The 22,446-nt window shown below is 45.3% G+C and overlaps 2 protein-coding genes across 6 annotated transcripts in view; one reads left to right on the top strand and one right to left on the bottom strand.

Annotated features, from left to right (window-relative positions):
- Positions 1-685, bottom strand: part of TCEANC2 (transcription elongation factor A N-terminal and central domain containing 2) — a 34,207-nt gene extending 33,522 nt beyond the window's left edge. Inside the window, exon 1 of one of the 3 annotated variants that reach the window (XM_074221369.1) lies at positions 366-685. The gene's annotated coding sequence lies outside the window, so the exon portion shown is untranslated. Of the gene's footprint in view, positions 1-194; positions 217-325 lie in introns of those variants that run through there. The other 2 variants (XM_074221366.1, XM_074221370.1) reach the window with 2 other exon arrangements.
- A 229-nt stretch (positions 686-914) lies between these two features.
- Positions 915-21,877, top strand: TMEM59 (transmembrane protein 59). Of its 3 annotated transcripts, none has more exons than XM_074221371.1 (8): positions 915-1,112; positions 4,845-4,950; positions 6,634-6,728; positions 10,950-11,102; positions 12,530-12,614; positions 13,259-13,343; positions 13,883-13,991; positions 21,178-21,877. In XM_074221371.1, exons 1-8 carry the CDS (start codon positions 930-932, stop codon positions 21,331-21,333), a joined length of 972 nt encoding a protein of 323 aa, XP_074077472.1. In that variant the 5' UTR covers positions 915-929; the 3' UTR covers positions 21,334-21,877. The 3 variants fall into 3 exon arrangements, with proteins under 3 accessions (XP_074077472.1, XP_074077473.1, XP_074077474.1); XM_074221372.1 differs by having other exon boundaries at positions 21,181-21,877; XM_074221373.1 differs by having other exon boundaries at positions 13,262-13,343.
- Positions 21,878-22,446: the final 569 nt, after the last annotated feature.

The raw sequence follows: 22,446 nt of genomic DNA on the forward strand, positions 1-22,446 counted from the left end.
CCGCCCCTCCTCCCGGGCCTCCCCAGGCTGACTCTCCGGCAAGCTCGGCCCTGGCGGCCGCGGCCGGGCGGGAGGGAGGCCGGGCTGGCTCGGGGCCTCCCGGGGGGCGCAGGCCGCCCTCGGCTCCGCGGCCCTTGCACCCCGCTCCGGTCCCCTCCCCTCCCAGGCCCTCCGCGGCCCCCGCCCGCGCCCACCGGGAAGCGGTTCCCTGGGCAACGGCGGCTGCGGGTCAGTTCATCCGGACAGCAGCACTGCCCGCCCCCACGCCGCGAGCAGCCAATCAGCTCCGGAAGTCAGGGGTCCCTGGCGCCGGGCAGCCAATTACCTCTGGAGTTCAGGCAGCTCTAGTCACGGCGGCCAATCACCTGTGGAAGCCGGAGGGTCCCTAGCAACGGTCGACCAATCACCCGCGGAAGTCAAAGGTTCGGAACGACGGCTAGCCAATCAGCCGCGTCCCTGAGCCGGAGGCCCTCCTCACGCCCGCCTTCCCCCTCCCGGGATTCGGGGGCGTCTGGTCCCTCGCAGCCTCCTCTGCTCCTCCTCCCGCTCCCGGGCACGTCGGGGCGGCCCAGAGCGCCTGCCCGAGCTCAGGCCCAGCCCGCGGGGACGGCGGCCGCCGCCTCCTCCTCCTCCGGCGCCTGCGCCGGCCGCGGAAGCAAGATGGAGGCGCTTCCTGCCGGGGCCCCGCCCCCGCCCCCGGCCGGGCCGCGCTCGCGAGATCCGGGCCCGAGGCGGCCGGGGGGCGGGGCCCGTCCGGGCGCTGCGTGAGGGGGCGGCGGCGGGGCGGGGCCGGAAGCGGCCGGGGCACCGGAAGGAGGCGGGGCGGGGCCGGAGGAGGAGGAGGAGGAGGAGGAGGAGGAGGAAGGCGAGCAGCCGCCCTCGGAGGAGAGGCAGCCGCGGCGGCCGGAGCGGCGGAGGGACTGCGCAAGATGGCGGTGCTGGGGGCGCCCCGGGCCCGGGCCCCGCCGCTCCCGCTGCTGCTGGCCGCGGCGCTGGGCTTGGCGCGGGCCGCCGGGGCCGCCTCGGCCGAGGCCTTCGACTCCGTGCTGGGCGACACGGCGCCCTGCCACCGCGCCTGCCAGCTCACCTACCCGCTGCACACCTACCCCAAGGTAGGCCGCGGGGCCCCCGCCGGCCCGGGGGTGCCCCGGGGGGGCCCCTGCAGACGGGGCGCCGCCGCCGGTGACTGGCACCCGCCCGGCGGGCCTGTGAGGGCTGAAGGAGGCCCTGAGGCGAGCCCCGCACCCAGCAGTGGCGGACCGGGGCGGGGGCTCCCCACATCCCGGCGGCGGCGCCCCGGGACGCGCCCTGCCCCCTCCCGCCCCCCTCAGGCTGCAGTTTGTGGGTACAGACTTGGGGCTCCCTGAAGGCAGGGACTTGTCCGGCCTCTTGTTTCCCCAGACTTGGCGGTGCTTGGCAGATGCTTAATAAAGGTTTGGTTTGGTTTGGGGGGTTGTTTTTAGGGTTTTTGCTAGGCAGTAGGGTTAAGCGGCTTACCCAAGGCCACATTCGAACCCAGGTCCTCCTGACTCCAGGGCCGGTGCTCTATCCACTGCGCCACCGAGCCGCCCCAATAAATGCTTTTTAATTGATTGTATAGACCTGGGGCATCAAAAACCTCCGCTAAAAAGTCTGATACCCAAGATGTAAGCATTGCCTGTGCCAGGCAGGAACGGCTGGGGGGGCACCAGCACAGAGCGCCAAGCCCAAAGTCAGGAAAACTCATCTTAGCAGCTGTGTGCTTCACTTCACTTCACCCTGTTTGTCTTGGTATCTTTGTCAAGAAAACTCCCAATTGGGTCACAGAGAAAGGTTACCAGAAAGACCAAACAGCATCTAAGCTGAACAGAGCTCAGAAGGCAGCCTGAGGTCATGGTCAGAGAGCTGATGCCCGCTAACAGCCCCCTCTTGGAGCCTCTGCAAGGTATCCAGAAACCCTTAGGTGCTCCACATTCCAGGCCCCCTCAGCTTGCTCCTGCCCCTGGGTAGCTCGTGGGCCGGTGGGAGGGAACACACCAAAGAATGGCTTCTGACATTGCGAGAGCCAGGCCTTTTGTTTCAGTGGGGAGAGTAAAGGATTGCCTCCAAGCCAAACAGCCTTTGTAACCCAGACGGGATTCAACCCAAGTCTTCTTTTAACTACACTCCATTTCCTTCCTTATTTCAACAATGCAAACCTATCTTTGAAGGGTTTCCCATGTGTAGGGAAAAGGCTAAATACTTTTAATCTTGGCTTGAAAGAATCTAGGGTATTGTGGCCTCTTTCTATTCCATTCGACAAACATTTATGAAGCGCTTTATGTCCATATCTGTATTTGTGTATATGTGTTTATATGTTATAAACACACACATATGTAAATATGTATTTTTTTCCCCACAAAGAGCCCCTGCCCTGATGGAGTTTGCATTCTGATTGGGGGACAGACCACAGATAAACACAAGGTGATTTGAGAAGGGAAGCAGGAACAGCTGGGGCAATTAGTGGAGCACCTCAGCTGAGCCTCAAAGGATGCTAAAGAGAAAGAATGTACAAGAGGGAAGGGAATGAGTGTACAAAGACATTGAGGCCATGGATGGAATGTGGCCTTTAATTCTAGGAGCAGCAAGGAGCAAGCCTGATTATCTGGTTCTCCAGAGCGTGGGAAAGGTAGTTGTGTGTGGTGAGTCTAAAAACTGGCATCCAAGGCCACTGTGCTGGAGCCATGTGCTGGAAGCTTTGGATGTCCAGCTCAGTATGTGTTTGATCTGTGAGGCAGACACTGGGAGACCACCAAAGACCCTCAAATTCAGGGTGGATGTGGTCAGACTTGTGCTTCTGGCAGCTGGCTAGAACAGGAGGATGGAAAAACTGATAGACTAGAAGGCAGAGATGAGGCTTTTGGGAATGTTTTTGTTTTAACTTTCCTCATGTATGGTTACATAAGCTGTCTGGATCAACTCAAAATAGCAAGAAAACTACCCAGGGTATGTGCCTATTACTGGGTAGGTTTTCTACAGCATATTTGCTACTCTTGCTTTTCAGCCTATGCCTCCAGCTTTATCTCATATGATTATTTCCCCTTTTGCTTTTTTAGCAGACCCGGCTTACTGTTTCCCAAATTCATTTTGATCCTTGGACCTGGAATTTACTCCTTCCCCTCCTCTCAATCCCAAAATTCTTGCCCTTCAAGACTCGACCTTGTGTCCCTTCCTGAAGCCTCCCCTTCTGACATTGCTAATGCTGTTCTTCCCTCCTAAAATACCACATTAATTTATCTCTGTGCATAGATTCTACTCCCCCATTCCCTTCTCTGTCCATTTTCTCATCTGCTATCCATCTCCCTACCACCCCTTTAAAGAGAGTTTGGCATTTCTCAATTAGCAGTGTTGGGCACCAAAGAATATATAGCTCATTTTGGAGGCTCAGGGTTTGCAGAGCCTCTGGTGCAGGTGCTCCCACCTGCAACTTGCCCTCCCACTGTTCCTGACAGATCAAAGGAGGTCTCTGTAAACCTCAGGGAAAGAGTGTCCAGGAGGTGATAGATTTGGGGGGGACCTTAGAAATTATCCTTTCCCACCTGGGCTCTTGGTTTGGAGCTTGGAAGGAAAAATCCATTTTGAAAAAGTTGGTAAAGATCCTTCTGTCTCTGAAGATGCGGGACATGATGTTCCCCCAAAGGTGCCAGAGCCTCACCATGGAGTTGACAGCATCAGGGGAGCGCCTAGTGGGTGCCAATCCCTGTGTTCAGAGCTTTTCAGATGTCTTCTTACTTGAATAAATGGAATTAAAATTGAGACCTAAAGACTTGTCTCCACATTAGACTCTGGGAATTGCAGCCTCCTGAAGAGGCTAATCCTTCTGCTAGGAAGAAGGGCCTAAGACTCGCCTAGCTTGGGGTAACTTTCTTCCCTGGGGCCTGCAGCCAGTGTGCACTCAGGCTCAGTGAATTGAGAGCTTTGGTCTTTACATCAGTTTGTTACTCCTTATTGTCAGAGTCCTTCAGACCCTTAGGGTCTGATCCTCAGCTCCACCTTCTTGTTTGAAAAGGGGAACAGAGCTAGAGATTAGTCACATTTTATCCAGGTTGGGAAAATCATATCTAGCAATCTCGAAGAGATCTCCCTCTTCCCTCAAATTCACATCTGCAGATAACTGACAACTGAAATACTGTGCGGGAATTTCTTTTTACTAAGTATTAGTCTAAACATGTGACTTATGTTTTACCCAGAAATTTCACTTGTATAAAACTAATGTTGACCTGTAATTTTGGCATTATGTTGCATACCTACACCCCGACATTTATTCCAAAGAGACCCCTTAATAGGACTGTGGCCTATATTTAGACTCTTTGTGCAATCTGGATCTTGCCCTGTATGTGGCCATTATTATATGTTCTGCTTTTTCTGGGCTTTAGTATCGCCCTGTACCACCTGGGGGAGGGTGCTGATGGATCCTTCAGCAGAGCATACAGCTCCTGCAGTCAGAGGTCCATCTCCCGCTGACCTCCAGTTGGTTGTGGCTTACCAAGGTTCACCTCTCATCTTACCCTGTTTATACCATTGTTACTTGATGCCCCTTTTAAATAGCATTATCTCACCAGAAATATGCACTAAATTAAAGAAGATGGAAAGGAAAAAGAATCATTTATTTGCTTGACAGTCATCACCTTCAGAAGTAGGCCACAAAAGCCTTTCCCAGCAGCACAGGCATTGTGATGTTGCCCTCAACTCCTGCCATCTTGTTTTGTTTCAGGAAAGACTTATTAGCAGATGGTAACTAACTAACTTTGCTTTCTTTTGAGCCTTCTTTTCCAGGGAAAAATGTTGACCTTTTGATAATCTCCTCTGGTCTTCTAATTCCATAGGAAGAGGAGTTGTACGCCTGCCAGAGAGGCTGTAGGCTGTTTTCCATTTGTCAGTTTGTGGATGATGGAATTGACTTAAATCGGACCAAATTGGAATGTGAATCTGGTAAGTTGATGTGCTCATGCCATTCTATATTCTTTTTTCTTTATTATATTTATAAAAAGAATACCAAGCATCTTCTATTAAATAGTCTCAGACACAGTTTGCAGTTGTCACAGAATTTTTGTGGCTGCTGCTCATAACTGCCAGATTGCCAGGAGTTTCTGTAATTCCATCTCATTTCTGGGACAGTGTTGGCTTTGTGCTGAAGTTAGGATGCCTGTATTTTACCAATCATTTGGCTTAAACAAATGAGGTGGCAATCACTGCACTCTTAATTCATCACCGCATCTTCTTAGATGGTATAATATTCCTCTCAGGATTTTTTCAATCATAGGTTGGTTGGCACTGGCCAGTGAATTTTGCTGAATCAGGCCTTGGACTAAATATTAAATAGTGTATTCTTTGTGGGTCATTCCAGGAAAGAGAGAAATGAAGTTCCTTTGTCAGTTAAACTACTAGTCTCAGATTTTGCTGAAAAAAGATCTAACAAGGCATAACTGTACTCTGTGACAGTGTCAGTGGATTAACTTCTTAGAGATGATAACGTCACCTTGGTCTGTTCACATCATTCTCAGGAGCTCAATATTTTGTCAGGAAAAAGAAACTGATTAAATGATAAAATAAAAGGATTCTCTCTGTTAGACATCTTCCAGTAGACTTCATTTTCAGTTTTCATCTGAATATTTTTATCACCATCTTAGAAAAATCATGATCCATAGACCTTTTAAAATGTGCCCTAATTTTCTCAAAGTTGAATGTCTTGCCTAATTTTTGAATTATTTTTTAATCTTTTCCAAGTTCTTTTTTCTTTGCTCTCTTTGTTAGCTCCTTATCTCTAAAGTAAATGATGTGTTAACAAAGTCACAGTCCTGGACCAGAATGGAATGGAGTGTGTACTTGCAGATCCTAACAAGGAGCACTGACTTGTTTGTGAGACAATGTAAAAACCCTGGCTGATTGTCGAACACAAACTTGGGATTGAGGCCTGTGTTTGCTACAGACTAGCCAAGTGAATGACGTCGACCAAGTCATTGAAAACCCTTTTGAACCTATTTTCTCTGTAATGGCATTCATAAAGTTATTTTTCAAAACTTATCAAATGGTTATTGCACATGTCATGGGCACCATTTTACAGTGAATATGGTGTCACTATCATGGTTCAGATCTGCAGGTGGTGTCTCCCAACAGAGACCAGGGCTTTCCTCTAATAAAACCACACTCACCTCCCTAAACTTGTGTATTTGTCCTGAGAGAAAGCAAGCACAGTGTGAATGATAAAGGGCTATTGACACATGAGCTGTTGAACACGTGTGGTATCCATTTCATTCTCTGTGATTATTATTATCACCAACTTACATCAGCATAGCATTGGAGAGTTTTCAAAGCACTTTGATGTCCATTCTGATTGTTAGCTCCAGACCCCAGGGAGCTTAGTAGAGCTCTGCTCTCCCTGCTTTACTCCTCTATATGAGGCTTCAGAGTAGAAGTCAAATGGCTCATTCGCTTTGTGCCAGTCCACAGAAGCCCCTTAATCAGTGCTTGTTGATTGAAATGTGGGGCTGGACACAAATAACCATGTGGCTGGTCCCTGCCCTAGCCTGGACTACATTCTGATGCAGTACACTGCTAGTGGGAAGCCTTGCACACCTGCCCTAAAGTTCAACTCTCTCTCTCTTTCTCTCTCAGCTTGCACAGAGGCGTACTCCCAGCCTGGTGAGCAGTTCGCTTGCCATCTGGGCTGCCAGAGTCAGCTGCCATTCGCTGAGTTGAGACAAGAACAAGTAAGCACCTGGCCCCTCCCTCTCTTCCTTTCTGACATCAGTTTTCTTTAGAAGGGCTGGTATGGTTCCCTACCGCCCTACTAAGTAGCATTTAGGGATCAGCAAATGGGAAGAGGAGTGTATATGTCAGATCACAGAGTCTCAGGAACCAAAAAGATTCAAACAGGCTAGAACAATGGCCAACTTTTTATTAAGATGGCATTTAATAGGGATAAATATAAAGATCAAGTCCCAGATGGGAAAAAAAAATCTGTGAATTTTAGCGGACTTCAACTATGTGGCATAGCTACTCAAAAAATAATAATTTGAACTTATGTTAATACAAATAGTATCAATTTAAAATTAAAATAAATTGTTAAATGCTTCAAGAACAAATTAATATTTAAATATTCATATTGATGGAAATGTCCAGAATTAAATAGGATAAAAGTCCACCATGCCTTGCTTTGACTGGACCATATCCAGGATATTATGTCTCGTTCCTAGCATTCCATTTTAGGGAGACTCTGGATAGTTGTGCATGCAGAGGAAGGTAAACAGACTAAGCATGAGATTTGAAACCAAAACTGAAATAATATTTTGTCTGGCTAAGAGGAAGCAGCTCACTGCAATCCAGTGAAGGAGACAAGGCAAGTGTATTATTCCCTAGAAAAGTTGATTGCCATGCCTGCCCAATGCCATTTAGTTGGGTGTTTAACTATTATGGGGGTGCAGGGGTAATCCAGAATTAAACATTATACAAATATATTTTTTCTATTACTAGATATCAGGGAATGCCTTTGGTGAACCCTAAAGTGTATGTGAAAATGAAATTATGTCTCATTTTTGTTTCCCACCACCAGCTGCCCATGGTTTCTTTTATGTTTTGTTGCTCAGAAAATATCTGAAAAGTTATGGGGGAAAATAGAGAAAATTAAGCCTATTTCCATACTGAAGAAATTGGTGCATAGAATTAAAATTGAGTGCCTCACTGTGATGTGGAGTTGACCCTCTATACAAGTGGAAAACAAGCTTTGCTGATATAGAAAAATTGAATACAGGCTCTGAGTGACAGAGCCTGTGTCTGTCACAGTTAAATTCAGAGAGGCATTCAGTCACCAAATTGGCTGCAAAATGAACTCTCTTTGAGAACCTCCTACTGAGTCATGGAGTCATATATAGGACACATTGGCATCCTGTACCAATGAAATCATACAGGGTCTTTGAAGTAACTTCCAAGCTACCATTTTAGAGAAGAAAATACACCAGAATCAAAATTTTCTTTTAACAAAACTGATAACTTGGGGTGGCTAGGTGGCGCAGTGGATAGAGCACTGGTCCTGGAGTCAGGAGTACCTGAGTTCAAATCTGGCCTCAGACACTTAGTAATTACCTAGCTGTATGGCCTTGGGTAAACCGCTTAACCCCATTTGCCTTGCAAAAACCTAAAAAAAAAATGATAACTTTGAGGAAAATTTTAAATTTAAATAAATTAAATTTTAAATTTAAATTCAGCAAAATTTTAAAATATCCAGATTGACAAAAAAAGAACTTCACTATTTAAATAGCCCACTATCACAAAAATAATCTAAACAAACTGCAAATGAAATCCCAAAGAGAAAAACTCCAGGACAGATGAATCTAAAAGAGAATCCTATCAAACATTCAAAAAACAACATAAGACCATTAACATAATAAACCAAGTTAACAATACATGCATTATTGATAAAGACCATAATTATAAACACTAGAAAGCATAGAAATAAAGAGCTTTTATCATTTTTGTTTGTTTTTTCCAAGGCAGTGGGGTTAAGTGCCCTGCCCAAAGTCACAGGTAATTATTAAGTGTCTGAGGCCGGATTTGAACTCAGGTCCTACTGACTCCAGGGCCAGAGCCCTATCCACTGTTCCACCTAGCTACCCCTTTTTTCTTAACTGTGTGTGTGTGTGTGTATGTATAGATTGATATTTATTATATGAAACCAAGAGCAAATATATGTAATGGAGAAAGTTGGAGGCCAGTAAGATCACAGATAAGCAAGCCCATCGTCATCACTAATCATTACCATAGACTTAGAAATGATTGTTACAGCAGTGAGACAAAAGAGAAATCAAGGGAAGAAGTATAGTTAAAGAGGAAGCAAAATTATTACTTTTATGCTGAATGATTTGATAATTTACTTAGAAAACCCTAAAGAGTAAGCTAGAAAATTAATTGAAAAGTTCACTAAAGTTTCAGGATATGAAATAAAGCCACATATGTCATTAGTATTCCTATAAACAATAAAATCCAACAATAAAAGCTCAAAAGATAATTTTATTCAAAATATTTATAGAAGATATAAACTATTTGAGAGGTGTTTACTAGGAATTATAAAATTTTGATTATAAAAACACTTTTTTTTCCCCCAAGAATCTCAGAGGAAGTAATGGAAAAAAGTGTGGAAAGGAACCTAGCAGCAGAACCAGATAATTCTCACTTTATGTAAATTTACATTGTGCAAATTCAACTTCAGTAAAAAAAAATTCTGAAAGAAATCCACATTCCAAAAAACCACCTATGTTAACTTTACTGTACTGTACCGTGCTCTCTTCTCTCATGCCCCTCAGCTATGTGGCCTCCCACCTCCCCATCAAAAGCAGACTCCTCTTCCTCCATCCCTGTAAAAAATTTCCTCCAAATGAAAGTGGAAGAATAGAAGTGCAGAGAGACCATCACTGCTGCATCCTGGGCTTGTTTTAAGACCTCTGATGCCAAGAGAGACCTTTGCCCAGCTCTACCAACCCACCCACATGTCTTCTCTACATCTGTGATTGGGTTCCATGTGTCCATCCCCAGTCCCCACATGTCACAACTCCTCTTTTATCTGTGTCTAGACCACATATATTTGCCCTGTCATGATTTCTTCCTTTTGATGTCAGCTAGGCACCCACAGATTCTGCCCTAGCTCCTGCATGTTCCTCCACCTGTTCCCACATCTCCGTCCCTAGCCCCCGACATCTTTGTATCATGTACTGGCTGCAGTTCTATGTCCCCACGTCTATAGACAAATACGTTTTATATAGAGATCTGTGGAGCAGTCCATTTGTAATGTCTTTATTGGAAAGCAGAAATGATTGAAGTGACCTAGTGGTGGTTACAAAACAGGTCAATCATTGGAACAGCATAGGTATACAGCCACAGGAGCAAACACAAGAATGTTCAATAACTCTAAAGACCTGAGTTACAAGAATAAGGCTCATTTAACATTTGACAAAAACCACTGGGAAAATTTCAAAGCTCTCTGGCAGAGATTAGGTATGAATCAACATTTCCCACCATATAGCAAAATGCAGTCAGATGGATGTATAGCTTAGACATAAAGGTCACATCATAAGCAAATTCTAAAAGAAAAGGGGAGAAAGTCCCTTTCAAATCTATAACTCGGGAAGGAGTTTATAACCAAATAAGGGGTAGAGAGGAGCACAGAAGAAAAATGGACAATTTTGATTGTGCAAACAAAATACAGTTAAAATTAGGGTGGAAACAGGTCCATAGAAAAAAATATTTTACAGCAAGTTTGATAAAAGTCTCATTTCCAAGTTAAAGAACTTATTCAGGTTTATAAGACTTAACCATTCTCCAATAAATAAATAGTCAAAGGATATGTTGTTGATCAGTTGTTTCAGTAGCATCTGGTTCTTGATGAGCTGGGTGGACAGCTAGGTGGTGCAGTGGATAGAGCACCGGCCCTGGAGTCAGGAGGACCTGAGTTCAAATCCGGCCTCAGACACTTAATAATTACCTAGCTGTGTGGCCTTGGGCAAGCCACTTAACCCCATTTGCCTTGCCAAAAAAACCCTAAAAAAAATTGATGAGCTGGACAGTTTTGAAGGAATCGGGGAAGATCTATGAGCTGATTCAGAGAAAAGTGAGTCGAACTAGGAAAACAAATATGATGGCAATAATATTTTAAAGAAAAATATTTGAAAGACAGTAGGAATGTAATGATAATTTTTGATTGCAGAAGACTAAAGATAAAACATGCTATGCCACATCTTGCCAGAGAAGTGACGCACTTAAAATGCAGAATGAGTCATATGGTTTTGGACATAATTTTCTTAAATTGTCCAGTTTGGGATGTTTGGGCAAGAGAAATATTTTAAAATTTTCTAATGAAATAAAAAATGTATGTGTATAATGTGTCTGTGTTTGTGTGTGAGAGAAATAGTCAGTGTTTCAAACTTGGTGTCTCCTTACAGCTCATGTCCCTGATGCCTAAAATGCATCTGCTGTTCCCTTTGACTCTGGTGAGATCATTTTGGAGTGATATGATGGACTCGGCACAGAGCTTCATCACTTCCTCATGGACTTTCTATCTTCAGGCTGATGATGGAAAGATTGTCATCTTCCAGGTGAGTGTGACTACAGACTGTCCCTGTCATGCTTCAGTCAGTAGCAGGTACAAGTAGGGACCTTGGAGGTCAACAGCATCCCTGGAGTAATAGTCCCCTTTGTGCCCTTTTCTCCAAAATTCTGCGTGAAATGATCTTGAAGCTACTTCCTAATGAATAAGCCCCCCAAATTTTAAGCATCTGCCTGTTAAGAACTTGATAGTGATATTGTTCAAATAAAATCATAACTGCTTCAATTTGAGGTTCTGTCAAATATAAACAGTTTAATTACTTACTCTTAAGATTTGTGATTAGGGTTGGCTAGGTGGCTCAGTGGATAAAGCAAGAATGGGGGGAAATTGTAAAACTCAAAATAAATAAAATTTTTCTAAAATAAAAACTCTGGGGTGGCTAGGTGGCACAGTGGATAAAGCACCGGCCCTGGAGTCAGGAGTACCTGGGTTCAAATCCGGTCTCAGACACTTAATAATTATCTAGCTGTGTGGCCTTGGGCAAGCCACTTAACTCCATTTGCCTTGCAAAAACCTAAAAAAATTAAAAAAAAAGATTTTTGATTATTTGATTTGATTTGGACTTAGAGGCACATAGAAAGGTCTTGACTCTGCATTTCATTATTTCAGGTAAGCTCCATTACCAACCCACTAACTTCTCAGTATGTCCCCAAATGATAGGATAAATGAGTTGAACATTTTATTATTATGAGGGGTTGGCTGTAAGACTAATTAATGTATGGGCATTTTGTTCCAATCTAGGCCCTGTTCCTTTTGTTCTTTTAATCTGGAAACTGGTAGATTTGGTAATTGAATACATTGTTAGGATTTCATCAAAAGCTCTGAAGTGTTGCTTTCCTATAGATGTTCTATTACCTGTTGCGAGCAGGATCTTACCAGCCTGGGTCTGTGTTGATTGTCTATAGATTAGCTGACCTAGCCACTAATAGAGAGGCCAAAATATGGGGAAAGACTTCGGAGGTTTACTGTTGAAACAAAACCAAAATTTCCCCTTGGAAAGAGGTAGAGTGGAGGCAGAATTGGGATGCAAGTCTGTCCTCTGGCTCCATGCTTACAACTCTGACCATTGGAGCCCCAAGAAAGGCATCGATGGTGGAATGGCAAGAGCTCCAAGAAGCAGCAGGCTTGCTTACCATTCACTCAGTTGTGACAATGGGCCAATGTGACTGTCTCTGTGATGCTATGACCTTGTGAAGTTAAATGGTTTGTCATGATTTACCCTGGACTGGTGGTGGTGCCTTCACAGTCGTCATGATTTAGAAGTTCCATCAGAGTCTCTGGAGGTAGCTGGATGGGGGCTTCAGTGAGGGGTCAGGGTCATGGCTAGAGTATTTCCAATTCCAAGTTGCCTCAGGTCTGTTTGTACCAGGATAATGGTTTTCAGAGACAGCAAAGGACCCTTTGATTCTCTTTCAGTCTAAACCAGAAATTCAGTATCCAGCCCAGGTGGATCGGGATCATTCTCCACATGGAAAAAACTCACCTTTAAAGAAAATGGCCTGTAAGTTTTATTTCAAATCCAGCAAAATAAACATTGGCATAACCTACTGCAAATTATCTGTATTAATGGAGGGATAAGACCCACATCTTGCTCATTGGGTCTAACTGAGCAGGGCTTTCTCACTTCCCAGCACAGCCTGAAGGTAAATCCGTGGCTTAGGACACTAGTAGAATAAAACTTCTGGGCTCATCTCCTTCTCTATTGAGTGTGGAGAAATCAATGTGAATTGCCAGGGTTCACTTTTATCCTCATTTGCTGGTTCTTCTCTAAAGCAAAAAAGATAATTTCTTAACTTCATATTTTCCCCAGAATAGGAAAAACTGGGGTGGGGAACACATGGGTGATGTCTTAATAGGTGCGAGGAAACTTGAAGTCTTCCTCTTGTCCCATTTGTTCACATAACCCACACTGGGGACTTGTTGGTAGAGGTTCCTGCAAGGTCCATTGAAGTGCAACCCCAGAGACCCTTCAAGTTAGGAAAGGGAGGTGCAGGGAGGGGAAGAGTCTTGCCTCAGGGCAACACAGCAAGGCAGCAGCAGGGCTGAGATTCAAACCCAGATCCTTTAACTGCAAATGTAGCTTCTCAGGCTTGGGAATGTGGGGGAATTCTGGAGTCTGATGTGCCTTACGCCTTGGTATTTCAGCAGATCCGCAGCCAGCAGGCTCTCAAACCCACAGAGGCTACTTTGAAGATGGAGAAAACGACAGTTTTTTTAAATGCCTATCTCTGTATGTATTTCTAATTTATTTCTCTTTCTATAGACAGGATCTGCTTTGAGTCTGGGGGATATTAATATTGTATTATTTAAAGTTTTCTTAACATTTAAGCCATTTCCCCCATATTTCCTTATGATTCCCCTTATTTTTAAGGTTGCTTTGGTTTCTTTAAAAACTAGCACACTAAATGAGCCAAAAAATAGTAATGTTTCCCCATCACTGGAAGGTTTATTGTTTGAAAGGATTTCTTTTAAACAGGAATGCCTACTACCTTAATTAGACCTTTCTTACAGTAATATTGCATATTATGCAATAGCATAATGTGAATTTCTTATAAGCAGCCCCCCACCCCACCCTGTCCTGCCCCCTTTCCCTTTCTTCTCAGGCTCTGGTTAGCAGTGGCTTTGACCCCAGTCTAGAGATTACTTACATTCTGGGGCAAATCCCCACTCCCTGCCTGGACGTGTCTCCGGGCCCAGCATGCCCCAAGGCTGCAGTCAGAGCCCTCCTCCTGGGTCTGGGCTTCATGGGCTTCCCCTGCTGTTTCTCAGGAATTCTGGCTGGATTGTGACCATCACCCTTGTGCTCTCGGTGCTGGTGTTACTCTGGATCTGCTGTGCCACTGTTGCCACGGCGATGGAACAGTATGTGCCACCTGAGGTGAGTAGAGGCAAGACAGCCATGGACTGGGGCTGTCTCTGTCTACCTAGAGGAAAGCCAGCCAGGGTGAGGGGGATGTGCTCTGCCTGTCCCTTCAGGCTTTTCAGAGGTCACGAGGAAGAGCAAAGGACACCAAAAAAATGATTAGCTACTTGATGAGGATGTTCAGATCAAAAGCTGCCTCAAGAGTAATATCTGGCCTGGAAGGAAAGCAAATCTAATCATCTGTGTGATCCAAAAGCCTCCACACAGGCCCCAGCTGATGAGTGATTTTTGTCCCTCTTAGGGGATAGTAGTGTGTCGTTGTGGTCAAGGGGAAGACTAAGGAGGGCAGTGGCAAGATCTGAGGTCTGACCCTGGGAAGGTGGCAAAGGCCGCAGTGCCTGAGTCTTCATGGCTTTAAGACCAGCCATGCGTGGGTCGGCTGGTTCACTAGGTTGTGGTCAGGGGGCAGAAAAGTAGTCCAGTTTGGCTGGAGTGCAGAGTACAAAAAGGAGAAGACAGGTTTTAGATGATGGAGCAGGATAGGAATGGGAATGACCTGTGCATGCTGGGCTGTTAAACTAGAAGTAATGTGCAGTCAGCCTACACTGCAAAGAGCCTAGAGCTAGACTGGGAAGGTTAAATGTGGGAGGGGACTGGTGTTGGAGCTGGGCTTTAGAAATGACACTTGGGCAGCTGAGCAGAAGATGTTGGATTGGTGAGAGGACTGGGAGATGAGAGGAGGAGCTGATGGATGAGGCCTTTGTTAAGATATGGTACCTGATTATTTGGGGCATTACAGAATAAAAGTTCAAGATATTTCCAAAGTTCCAAAGGAACTGAACAAGATGGATCAGAGATGAGGAAGACTCAGAAAGAAGGGACTGTCCAAGACAAAGGAGTGAAAGACAGCAGCTAACTAAAGCTATAGAATTCTTCTGTAAAGCCACAGTCTGAGCAGAGAACTTTTCTTAAACCCATCAGTTTGTGTTTCTCATAAGAATTAGTGAGGCCTAGTCAAGTGGTGCAGCCATGTGGTTAGTTCTTGCTTCATTTACTATAAAAATAGCCAAAAGTTTAATACTGAAAACACATTCAAGTTTCTTGGTCCAGAGCTATTGATTTCAAGTGTTGTTCCATAAAATCCTTTTCTCCTGTTTTATTCTTGGAGCCTTCTGAGGTAGTCCTGATCCTTCCACAGTGGTCTGGGTGCCTTGTCCAAGTGGTCCTGAACTAGAGGCTCTTCTGCAATATTTAGCCATAATTGACAGGTGCCTTTTGGTTTTATAAAGATCATGAGTCCCTGGGAAGGAGAGCATGTTTCTCTATCCCACGTAAGATGTACAGCATGGATGCCAAACACAGATGATGAACATGGCTTTGGGGAAGCTTGTGAGTGAAGCCATTTTTAGCATATTTTCCTATTGTGGATTCGTATGTGAAGCTCATGTGGCACGTAGTGTCTTCCTGCCCCATGGAACTTCTGATCTAGAAGAAGGGGGATTCGTTAGAAAGTGATGGGGATGGAGCGGCTAGGTGGCGCAGTGGATAAAGCACCGGCCCTGAAGTCAGGAGTACCTAGGTTCAAATCCGGTCTCAGACACTTAATAATTACCTAGCTGTGTGGCCTTGGGCAAGCCCTGTTTGCCTTGCAAAAACCTAAAAAAAAAAAAGTGATGGGGAGAAAGATGGAGAGGATGACAGAGCAGATCAAGTACATCCAGGGCTGTAAGCCCCTAAAGGAAAGATGGTGGCAACTCATGGAGCCACCCAAGGCAGCCCCTCCCCAACCAGCTGTCCCCCAGTCCCAGTGCCCTTTGAGAGTCAGTGGAGGGGGTTATTAGAAGGGTAATTATTCCCAGGTCACAGATGTAGGAAGTGAGGGCTGTGGCCAGGAGGAACAGGCAGAATTGAGGGGACTGTCTAGCCTGAAGGGAAACTTCTTAGGAAGCATATGCCTAAAATAGGCATCTAGCAAACACCCTGCCCAGAAGCCTCAAACACTCTTAGGTGAGAAACATTGACTTAGGTTTACCCAAGGGATGTTGGTGAGAGCAGAAGTAGGATTCAGGGAGTTAATGACTGAGGCTGGTGGCCCCAGTCTTCCTCCCCTCCCCCAAATATTCTTTTTCACTTTCTGGACTCCTCATGGGAAGAAGCTCCCTCGCTGAGATTGAAGTGAATGATACATTTCCCAAGGGCTTGTAATGAATAGTCCCCCTCAGTGGCCAGCATGGTCCCTGTGAGTGTCCCTCTTCTGGGAAGACATCCTCAGCCCTGTGAGGGAAGCACGCTAAGCTGGGAACCGGCCTCAGGCAATCGCCCTGCACAGGGGCTTCTCTGGGGGCCAAAAGTCGGCTGCCTGGCTTCTGAGGAGAAGTGGGCAGGCAGCTGTTGAGCTGACATCATTGTCAGTAAGTCAGCACATTTATTAAGTGCTTACTGTGTTCCAGGCAATATGCCAAGCACTTATGGGTAGAACACCAAGCTGAGAACCAAGTGATGGGAATTCAGATATAGCTTATAGTCTCCTGTTCCTGGGACCAGGACCAAGTTGCTTAATCTCTACTTGCCTCAGTTTTCTCATCTATAAAATGAGAATAATAATAACCTCTACTTCCCAAGATTGAATGCAGATGAAATGAAATCATATTTGAAAAGTACTAAGCATACAGCGACCACCCCAAAAGAAGGACTTTTCTTGAGGACCAGTGAAGTGACCTTGACTGTCCTGGACTCATATTCCCAGGGGAGACACCAAGTCCATAGATTACTTTATACAAACTAGAGGAGGTTGGGGGTGGGGAGAAGCCTCAGGTGGAGGGGAATGCTGCAAGGCAGAGGCAATATGGGCACAGGGCAGGGAGACGGGGAGTGGGAGCAGGGAGCAATATCCAGAGAAAGGAGGTGGCAAGACCAGGGCTGCTGGCAGGAAGGCTTCTAGGGAGTCTCCCAAGGCCCATGTGCCTGGCAGGACTCTGGTGGCGATGCAGAAATAGACTGAAGTGGGGAGAGATCTGAGACAGGGAGGGCATCTCGGACAGCCACCTAAGGGAGAGCTAATGATGACTGTGAGCAAGGAGGAGCACCTCAGTTTGGAATTGATGAGGGAGGTTTCGGGGGAATGGGGTAGCCATGTCACTGGTCCTAAGGTCCCTAACCTCACTTTATTACCTAATCCTTCACTCACCCTTCATCAGGGAATGGAGAAGCATTTACAGTGGGCCAAGTATGTGCAAAGTGTTGACACACATCTCATTTGATCCTCACAACAGTCCATGAGGTAGGAGCTGGGACTATCCCCACTTTTACATTTGAGGAAGCTGAGGCAAACAGATTAAGCAATTACCCAGGGTCACTTGCCTAGATAGTGAGTGTCTGAGACAGAATTTGCACTCCAGACTGTAGATGCAGCACTGGAGGCACTGTGCTATCTGATGCTGACTAGCTTCACACTAGAAGAAACCATTACCTAAAATGGTTGTCTTTCCTCATTCAAAACGATTGGCCTTCTTCTGTCTACCTCAAACCTGCTTTCATTCCATACCATTTCTTTCCTCTGTCTCCCTCTTTGATTCACACTCTCCTTCCACTTTCCTCCTGCCCTGATCTTCGTTCATTTCTGCACTGTCTGCCTGCTCCTTTGCCCCTTCCTCATAGCACCACTCAGCCCTTACCAAACCAGAACCAGAGTACTTCCCAACATCTGATCCCTCTGCCCACCACTACTGTTGCTGAAGGAAAGTTTACAACTCTCCAACTCAAGTTATCCACCTTTAGCTGGGTCCTCCGTGCTGCAAGGTCATCTCTTCCTTCTCTCCTCATTGATTTCCTCTTTGATTCCTCATAGAAGCTTTTCCAAACCTTCTCTCTTCACCATTAGCAAGGACTTTGTCTCCTACTTTCTTGAGATTGACCATGAGCTCTTCCTTTAGTCTGTTCACAACCTTGAACCTCACCCTCATTTCATCTTTCTCCCATCTCCATGGAATCTCGATCCCTTTTCCTTCCCTCTTCTCCGGTCATTCCCTCTTTTTCAAATCCTTAACCTTTCCCTACCTCTTTCAAACTACCAATATATCTGATTCTCCCCACTACCAAAAAAAAAGCCATCTTTGCTCAACCCCGCCATCCCATTCCCCCAAATTTTCATTCTCTCCTACTTTTCTCAATCAAATTTTGAAGGGGGGAAAACTGTCTCTAGATTCTTTTTATAATCAAAGTTGCCAAACTTCTCTTTGTTGTCAGATCTAATGATCCTTTTTCAGACCTCACTCTTCTCAGCCTGACTGCTACCATTTATGAAAATTAGTAAGGTCATTGAGGAGGGTAGGGCAAGAGAGCAAAAGAAGGGAAGAGGGCCTAGCACAGGGGCTCTAGAAATACCCATTGTTGGGATCATGATATGGATGTTGAGCCAGTCAAGAAACCTAAAAAGGAGCAGATAGGCAAACCAGGGGAGGAGTGTCATGAAAACTTAGGCAGTGTCCAGGAGAAGTGTTATGTGTATACTGCCCAGGAGGACCAAGGAGAGTGAAAAGCCCAGGAAGTTTGCCAGTGGTGAGGTAATTGGTACCTTTGGGGAAGGCAGTTTCATTTGAGTGAGGAGGTAGGGAGGAATGTGGTTGAGAATGAGAGACTAGTGGGGGCCAGCTAGGTGGCACAGTAGATAGAGCATGGACACTGGAGTCAGGATGGACCTGAGTTCAAATTTGGCCTCACACTTAGTAATTAGCTAGCTGTGTGACCTTGGGCAAGTCACTTAACCCCATTGCCTTAAATAAAGAAAATTAGAAGAAAAAATTTTTTAAAAGAATGAGAGAATAGACTTGAAGGGGTGACAAGTTCTGGTGGTGTTTTTCAAGTTTGGGCCTTTGCAGGTAGTAGGCAAAGAGCCCATTCATAGGGAGAGATTTAGGAGGAGAGTGGGATGCTGGAGATTGTGGTATTCTAGAGAAGAAGGAGTTCCTCTGAGTCAGAGAGCCAGGATGGCAAAAGATGAGCTCACGTTAAATGGCCTCCATTTTCTAAATAAAATAGGAAGCAAGGGGAGGAGAGGAGGGTGCCGGAAGAGAGAGATGTCATGGGGGACTTGATTGAGGCCTAAGGAAAGTTGGAAGAACTTGGATGGGGAAATAAGGTGGGAAATTAAAGCCAGATTTTGACAAGAACTGGTAAATAGGAATGTGAAGGCACAAAGTCCAGAAATGAAATTTGTTCCCTTTGAAATGGAATTCCAGAGCGCACGGTGGTAGATGTGGGTAGAATTAAAGCAAGATCCTCTGTGACGATTAATGTTTGGAGAACTGAGAATGAGGGCCTGGCGAAGTGGGTGTTGGGGATATCTGTTGTCCCAGGACTAGAGAGCGGCCAATGGTTGGAGAGGAATCTTTCCCTCTTGGGCTCAAAGAGGCTTCTGGGTCCAGTTGCTGTGTGTTCTTTTGAGTGAAGATCGGGGCACGGCATTCTTTGTCGTTGTAAGAATTCTAGAAGAGCTTTGTAAATTATTTGTTTAACTTTGCTTGGTTTTTTGTTGTTTTTTTAGTTTTTGCAAGGCAAACGGGGTTAAGTGGCTTGCCCAAGGCCACACAGCTAGGTCATTATTAAGTGTTTGAGGCTGGATTTGAACTCAGGTCCTCCTGACTCCAGGCCCAGTGCTCTATCCACTGAGCCACCTAGCTGCCTCCAGTTTGGGGGTTTTTAATGCAAAGGGTTTGTTACTCTTCATAAATCTTTTGCAGAGCAGCCAGCAATGACTATTAGAGTAAAAATGAGGCACTGAGATGCTTTGCAATATACTGTTCAGCTGTTAATAGTATTCTATGCTGCTCTTACATTCCTTGAACTGATCAAATCATCTTAGAGATTAGAGCTCATTTAGTCCCAACAAGATGACTACAGCCAAGAGCACCTACTTTCTCTTGATCCAGATATAATCCCAGACATCCATCTTTGTTGGATACGCACTATGCCCTCCACAACTGTCCCCGAAGTTCACCGTGGCCTGGAAGCTTTCAGGGGCTTACCAAGGCTGCCTAAGGAGGCATCTGGGCAACTGTGGGAGAGGACAAAGGGCAAGCTTTACATATGGCCTGAATGCCCAACTACACAGACCTTCAGGGATTAATGAAGGCAGGATGCCTGCTCTTATGGGCACTGCACATGCATTAGCTCATTTGCTGGCAAACTGTCCCTTCGTATTTCTGAGGTATACAACCTGGTGTGGGGTGAGTCCTTTTATTCTTGTAGCTGAGGTATAAATTCTAACCCCAATCCCCATCCCTCTTGCCAGAGTCACCCAGCACTGCAGCATTAGAGTCAGGGAGACGAGAGCAGAAATAGAAGGTGGGAACACAGAGCCCAAAGTGGACATGGGAAGGGTGCAGAAGGGGAATTTTCCTCAGCTTGCTAACTTTTCAATTCATGTGGTGTCTCCTGAAGGACTTGGGGTAGAATTCTGCCAGCCATTCTCTGTATTTGGGTTGTTAATGAGGGTTAATGAGTATTTGAGCTGAGATCAAATTGTAGATTTCCTAACTTAGACCTGGTTCCTTACACCGGACCTTAATGCCCTTCCCAAATCCCACTGTGACAATACAAGAAAAATGAGTTTTGTTTTAGCAGAGTAGTGATGACCTTGTCCTAGCCATTGCCACCCCAAATGTTGACTGAGCTTCTGTAGTGCCTCTTCAAATCAGTTTAATCATCTGATGTTCTATTGAGATCCAGCCAGGTCTTGATTAGTGCAAATAGTGAACCTCTCCATTTGCATTCACATTGAATCTTTCCATTGAGTTGGAACGAATTTACTTATTTTACATAATTATAACTTCCAGGAGCGAGATTTGAATATCTACAACCACTTCATTGGGTTCCTATTCGACCTAGCTGGGAAAGGGTGAGAGGGAAGGGGCTTGCCCCCTCCTCATTTCACAGATGGGCTAACTGAGCTGCATCCCAATGGAATGAGAAGTCTTTCAGTCAGCCTGTCATGGTGCCAGGGCCTTGGAATTCCTCGACCTAAATTTCCTGAACCTTGGAACTATAGTCTTAAAAACAAAGGCTGTTTTAGTGGCCCTTCCTTAACTAGACTCTGTAGGCGAGCTCCAAGCCCTTCAGGATCAGACACAACTCAGTGGGATGACTGCTGCTCTGCAAGGCCAGATCTCTGGGCCATTTCCTAAAATGCCTTGGTTCATTTCAGAAGCTGAGCATCTATGGAGACTTGGAGTTCATGAATGGACAGAAGCTGCCCAAGTGCCCACCTTCTTCCCTCGTGGCGCTTAGATGCCAGGCTGAGGAGCCTGAAGAAGCTGGGCCTCTCCCTGCCAAAGTGAATCTTGCTCATTCAGAAATCTAACCTTGTTTTTTAAAGAAAAATTAATTTAATAGACAATTCTACCTTTCCGTTCCTGATGTGGCTTTTTTTAATTGGTTTCTTTGGATATGGGGCTTAGGAAATTAGCTTTAAAATGCAAATAAAGTTACCAATCTGGGACAGTAATTAAAGAGAGCTAGACAACTGGGATCTCATGTCTCACTATCTGTAACTGCTTCTCATTGATGTTTGCGATGTACTTTTATTTCTCCCTTGACTAAATACTGTAAGCATGTCCTCTTGCCCCCAAACCTACCTTCTACCATGATCCTAGCAATCCCCCTAATTAATAGAAGGTATGTGGTAGTATATAATGTCATTGCTCAGAAATGGCTCCATGAACATGTGATTGAAAATGAAAAGTCAGCATGAGGAGCCTTTCTGAGACCCTTAATTTTCAGTTGTAGTGAACTGATGTCATTAAAGTTTTATTTGTATCACTCTGTGCATAAATTTTGTGTTAATATATTTCAGACAGTAGTACACGAATAGCATGAAATAAACTGCTCTTGGCCTGGGATAACAAGACAGTGGTTTATGCCTGCCTGCTTCGATTGGAGAGGGGAGCGTTCCAAAGAACCATTTTCTAGTTGGAGTGTATGGAGTTTGTTCTGGGAAGGACCCCCTTTAGAGGTGTAGAGGCTATATCTTCCTTAGCTGGCAGCCACCATATTTCAAATAGGGCACTGCATGGCAAGAATTGGGCTGGGCTTTTGGGGAAAAGGCATCTCCAGTATTCCTTGCCACACTGACTACTTTTTCCTTGATATCTAAGATCCTACCCAAAGGATTCATCTTCCCATTTTGTGTCCTGGGGCCAGTTTTCAGATGTGGATGATGCATTGTAAAGTGCTAATAAGCACGCTAACTGCGCTGTCCTAGTTACTCAGAAAGCGGTGTGGGTGATGTGTCCTAGGGAGAAGAAATCCAACATTTGGTGAAGAGTTTGAGGAAAGGGCCTTGAGAGTTCTTTAAATCTTTCCTCATCCTTTTTTCCACCCTGCCTGAGGGGAAGGAAATAGCCCCGAAGAAAAGTGATTTGCCCTTCAACATCCTGAGCTTAGGAGCTGATTTCAGAGCCAGTTGTGATTCTTA

The sequence above is a fragment of the Macrotis lagotis genome, chromosome 2 (genome assembly GCF_037893015.1).
Source record: "Macrotis lagotis isolate mMagLag1 chromosome 2, bilby.v1.9.chrom.fasta, whole genome shotgun sequence".
Lineage (NCBI taxonomy): Eukaryota > Metazoa > Chordata > Mammalia > Peramelemorphia > Peramelidae > Macrotis > Macrotis lagotis.

Coding starts and splice junctions, on each gene's coding strand:
- TMEM59 (XM_074221371.1), top strand. CDS start 930: ATGGCGGTGCTGGGGGCGCCCCGGGCCCGGGCCCCGCCGCTCCCGCTG. Junction 6,729..10,949: donor CTGAGTTGAGACAAGAACAA/GTAAGCACCTGG, acceptor GTCTCCTTACAG/CTCATGTCCCTGATGCCTAA. Junction 11,103..12,529: donor GAAAGATTGTCATCTTCCAG/GTGAGTGTGACT, acceptor ATTCTCTTTCAG/TCTAAACCAGAAATTCAGTA.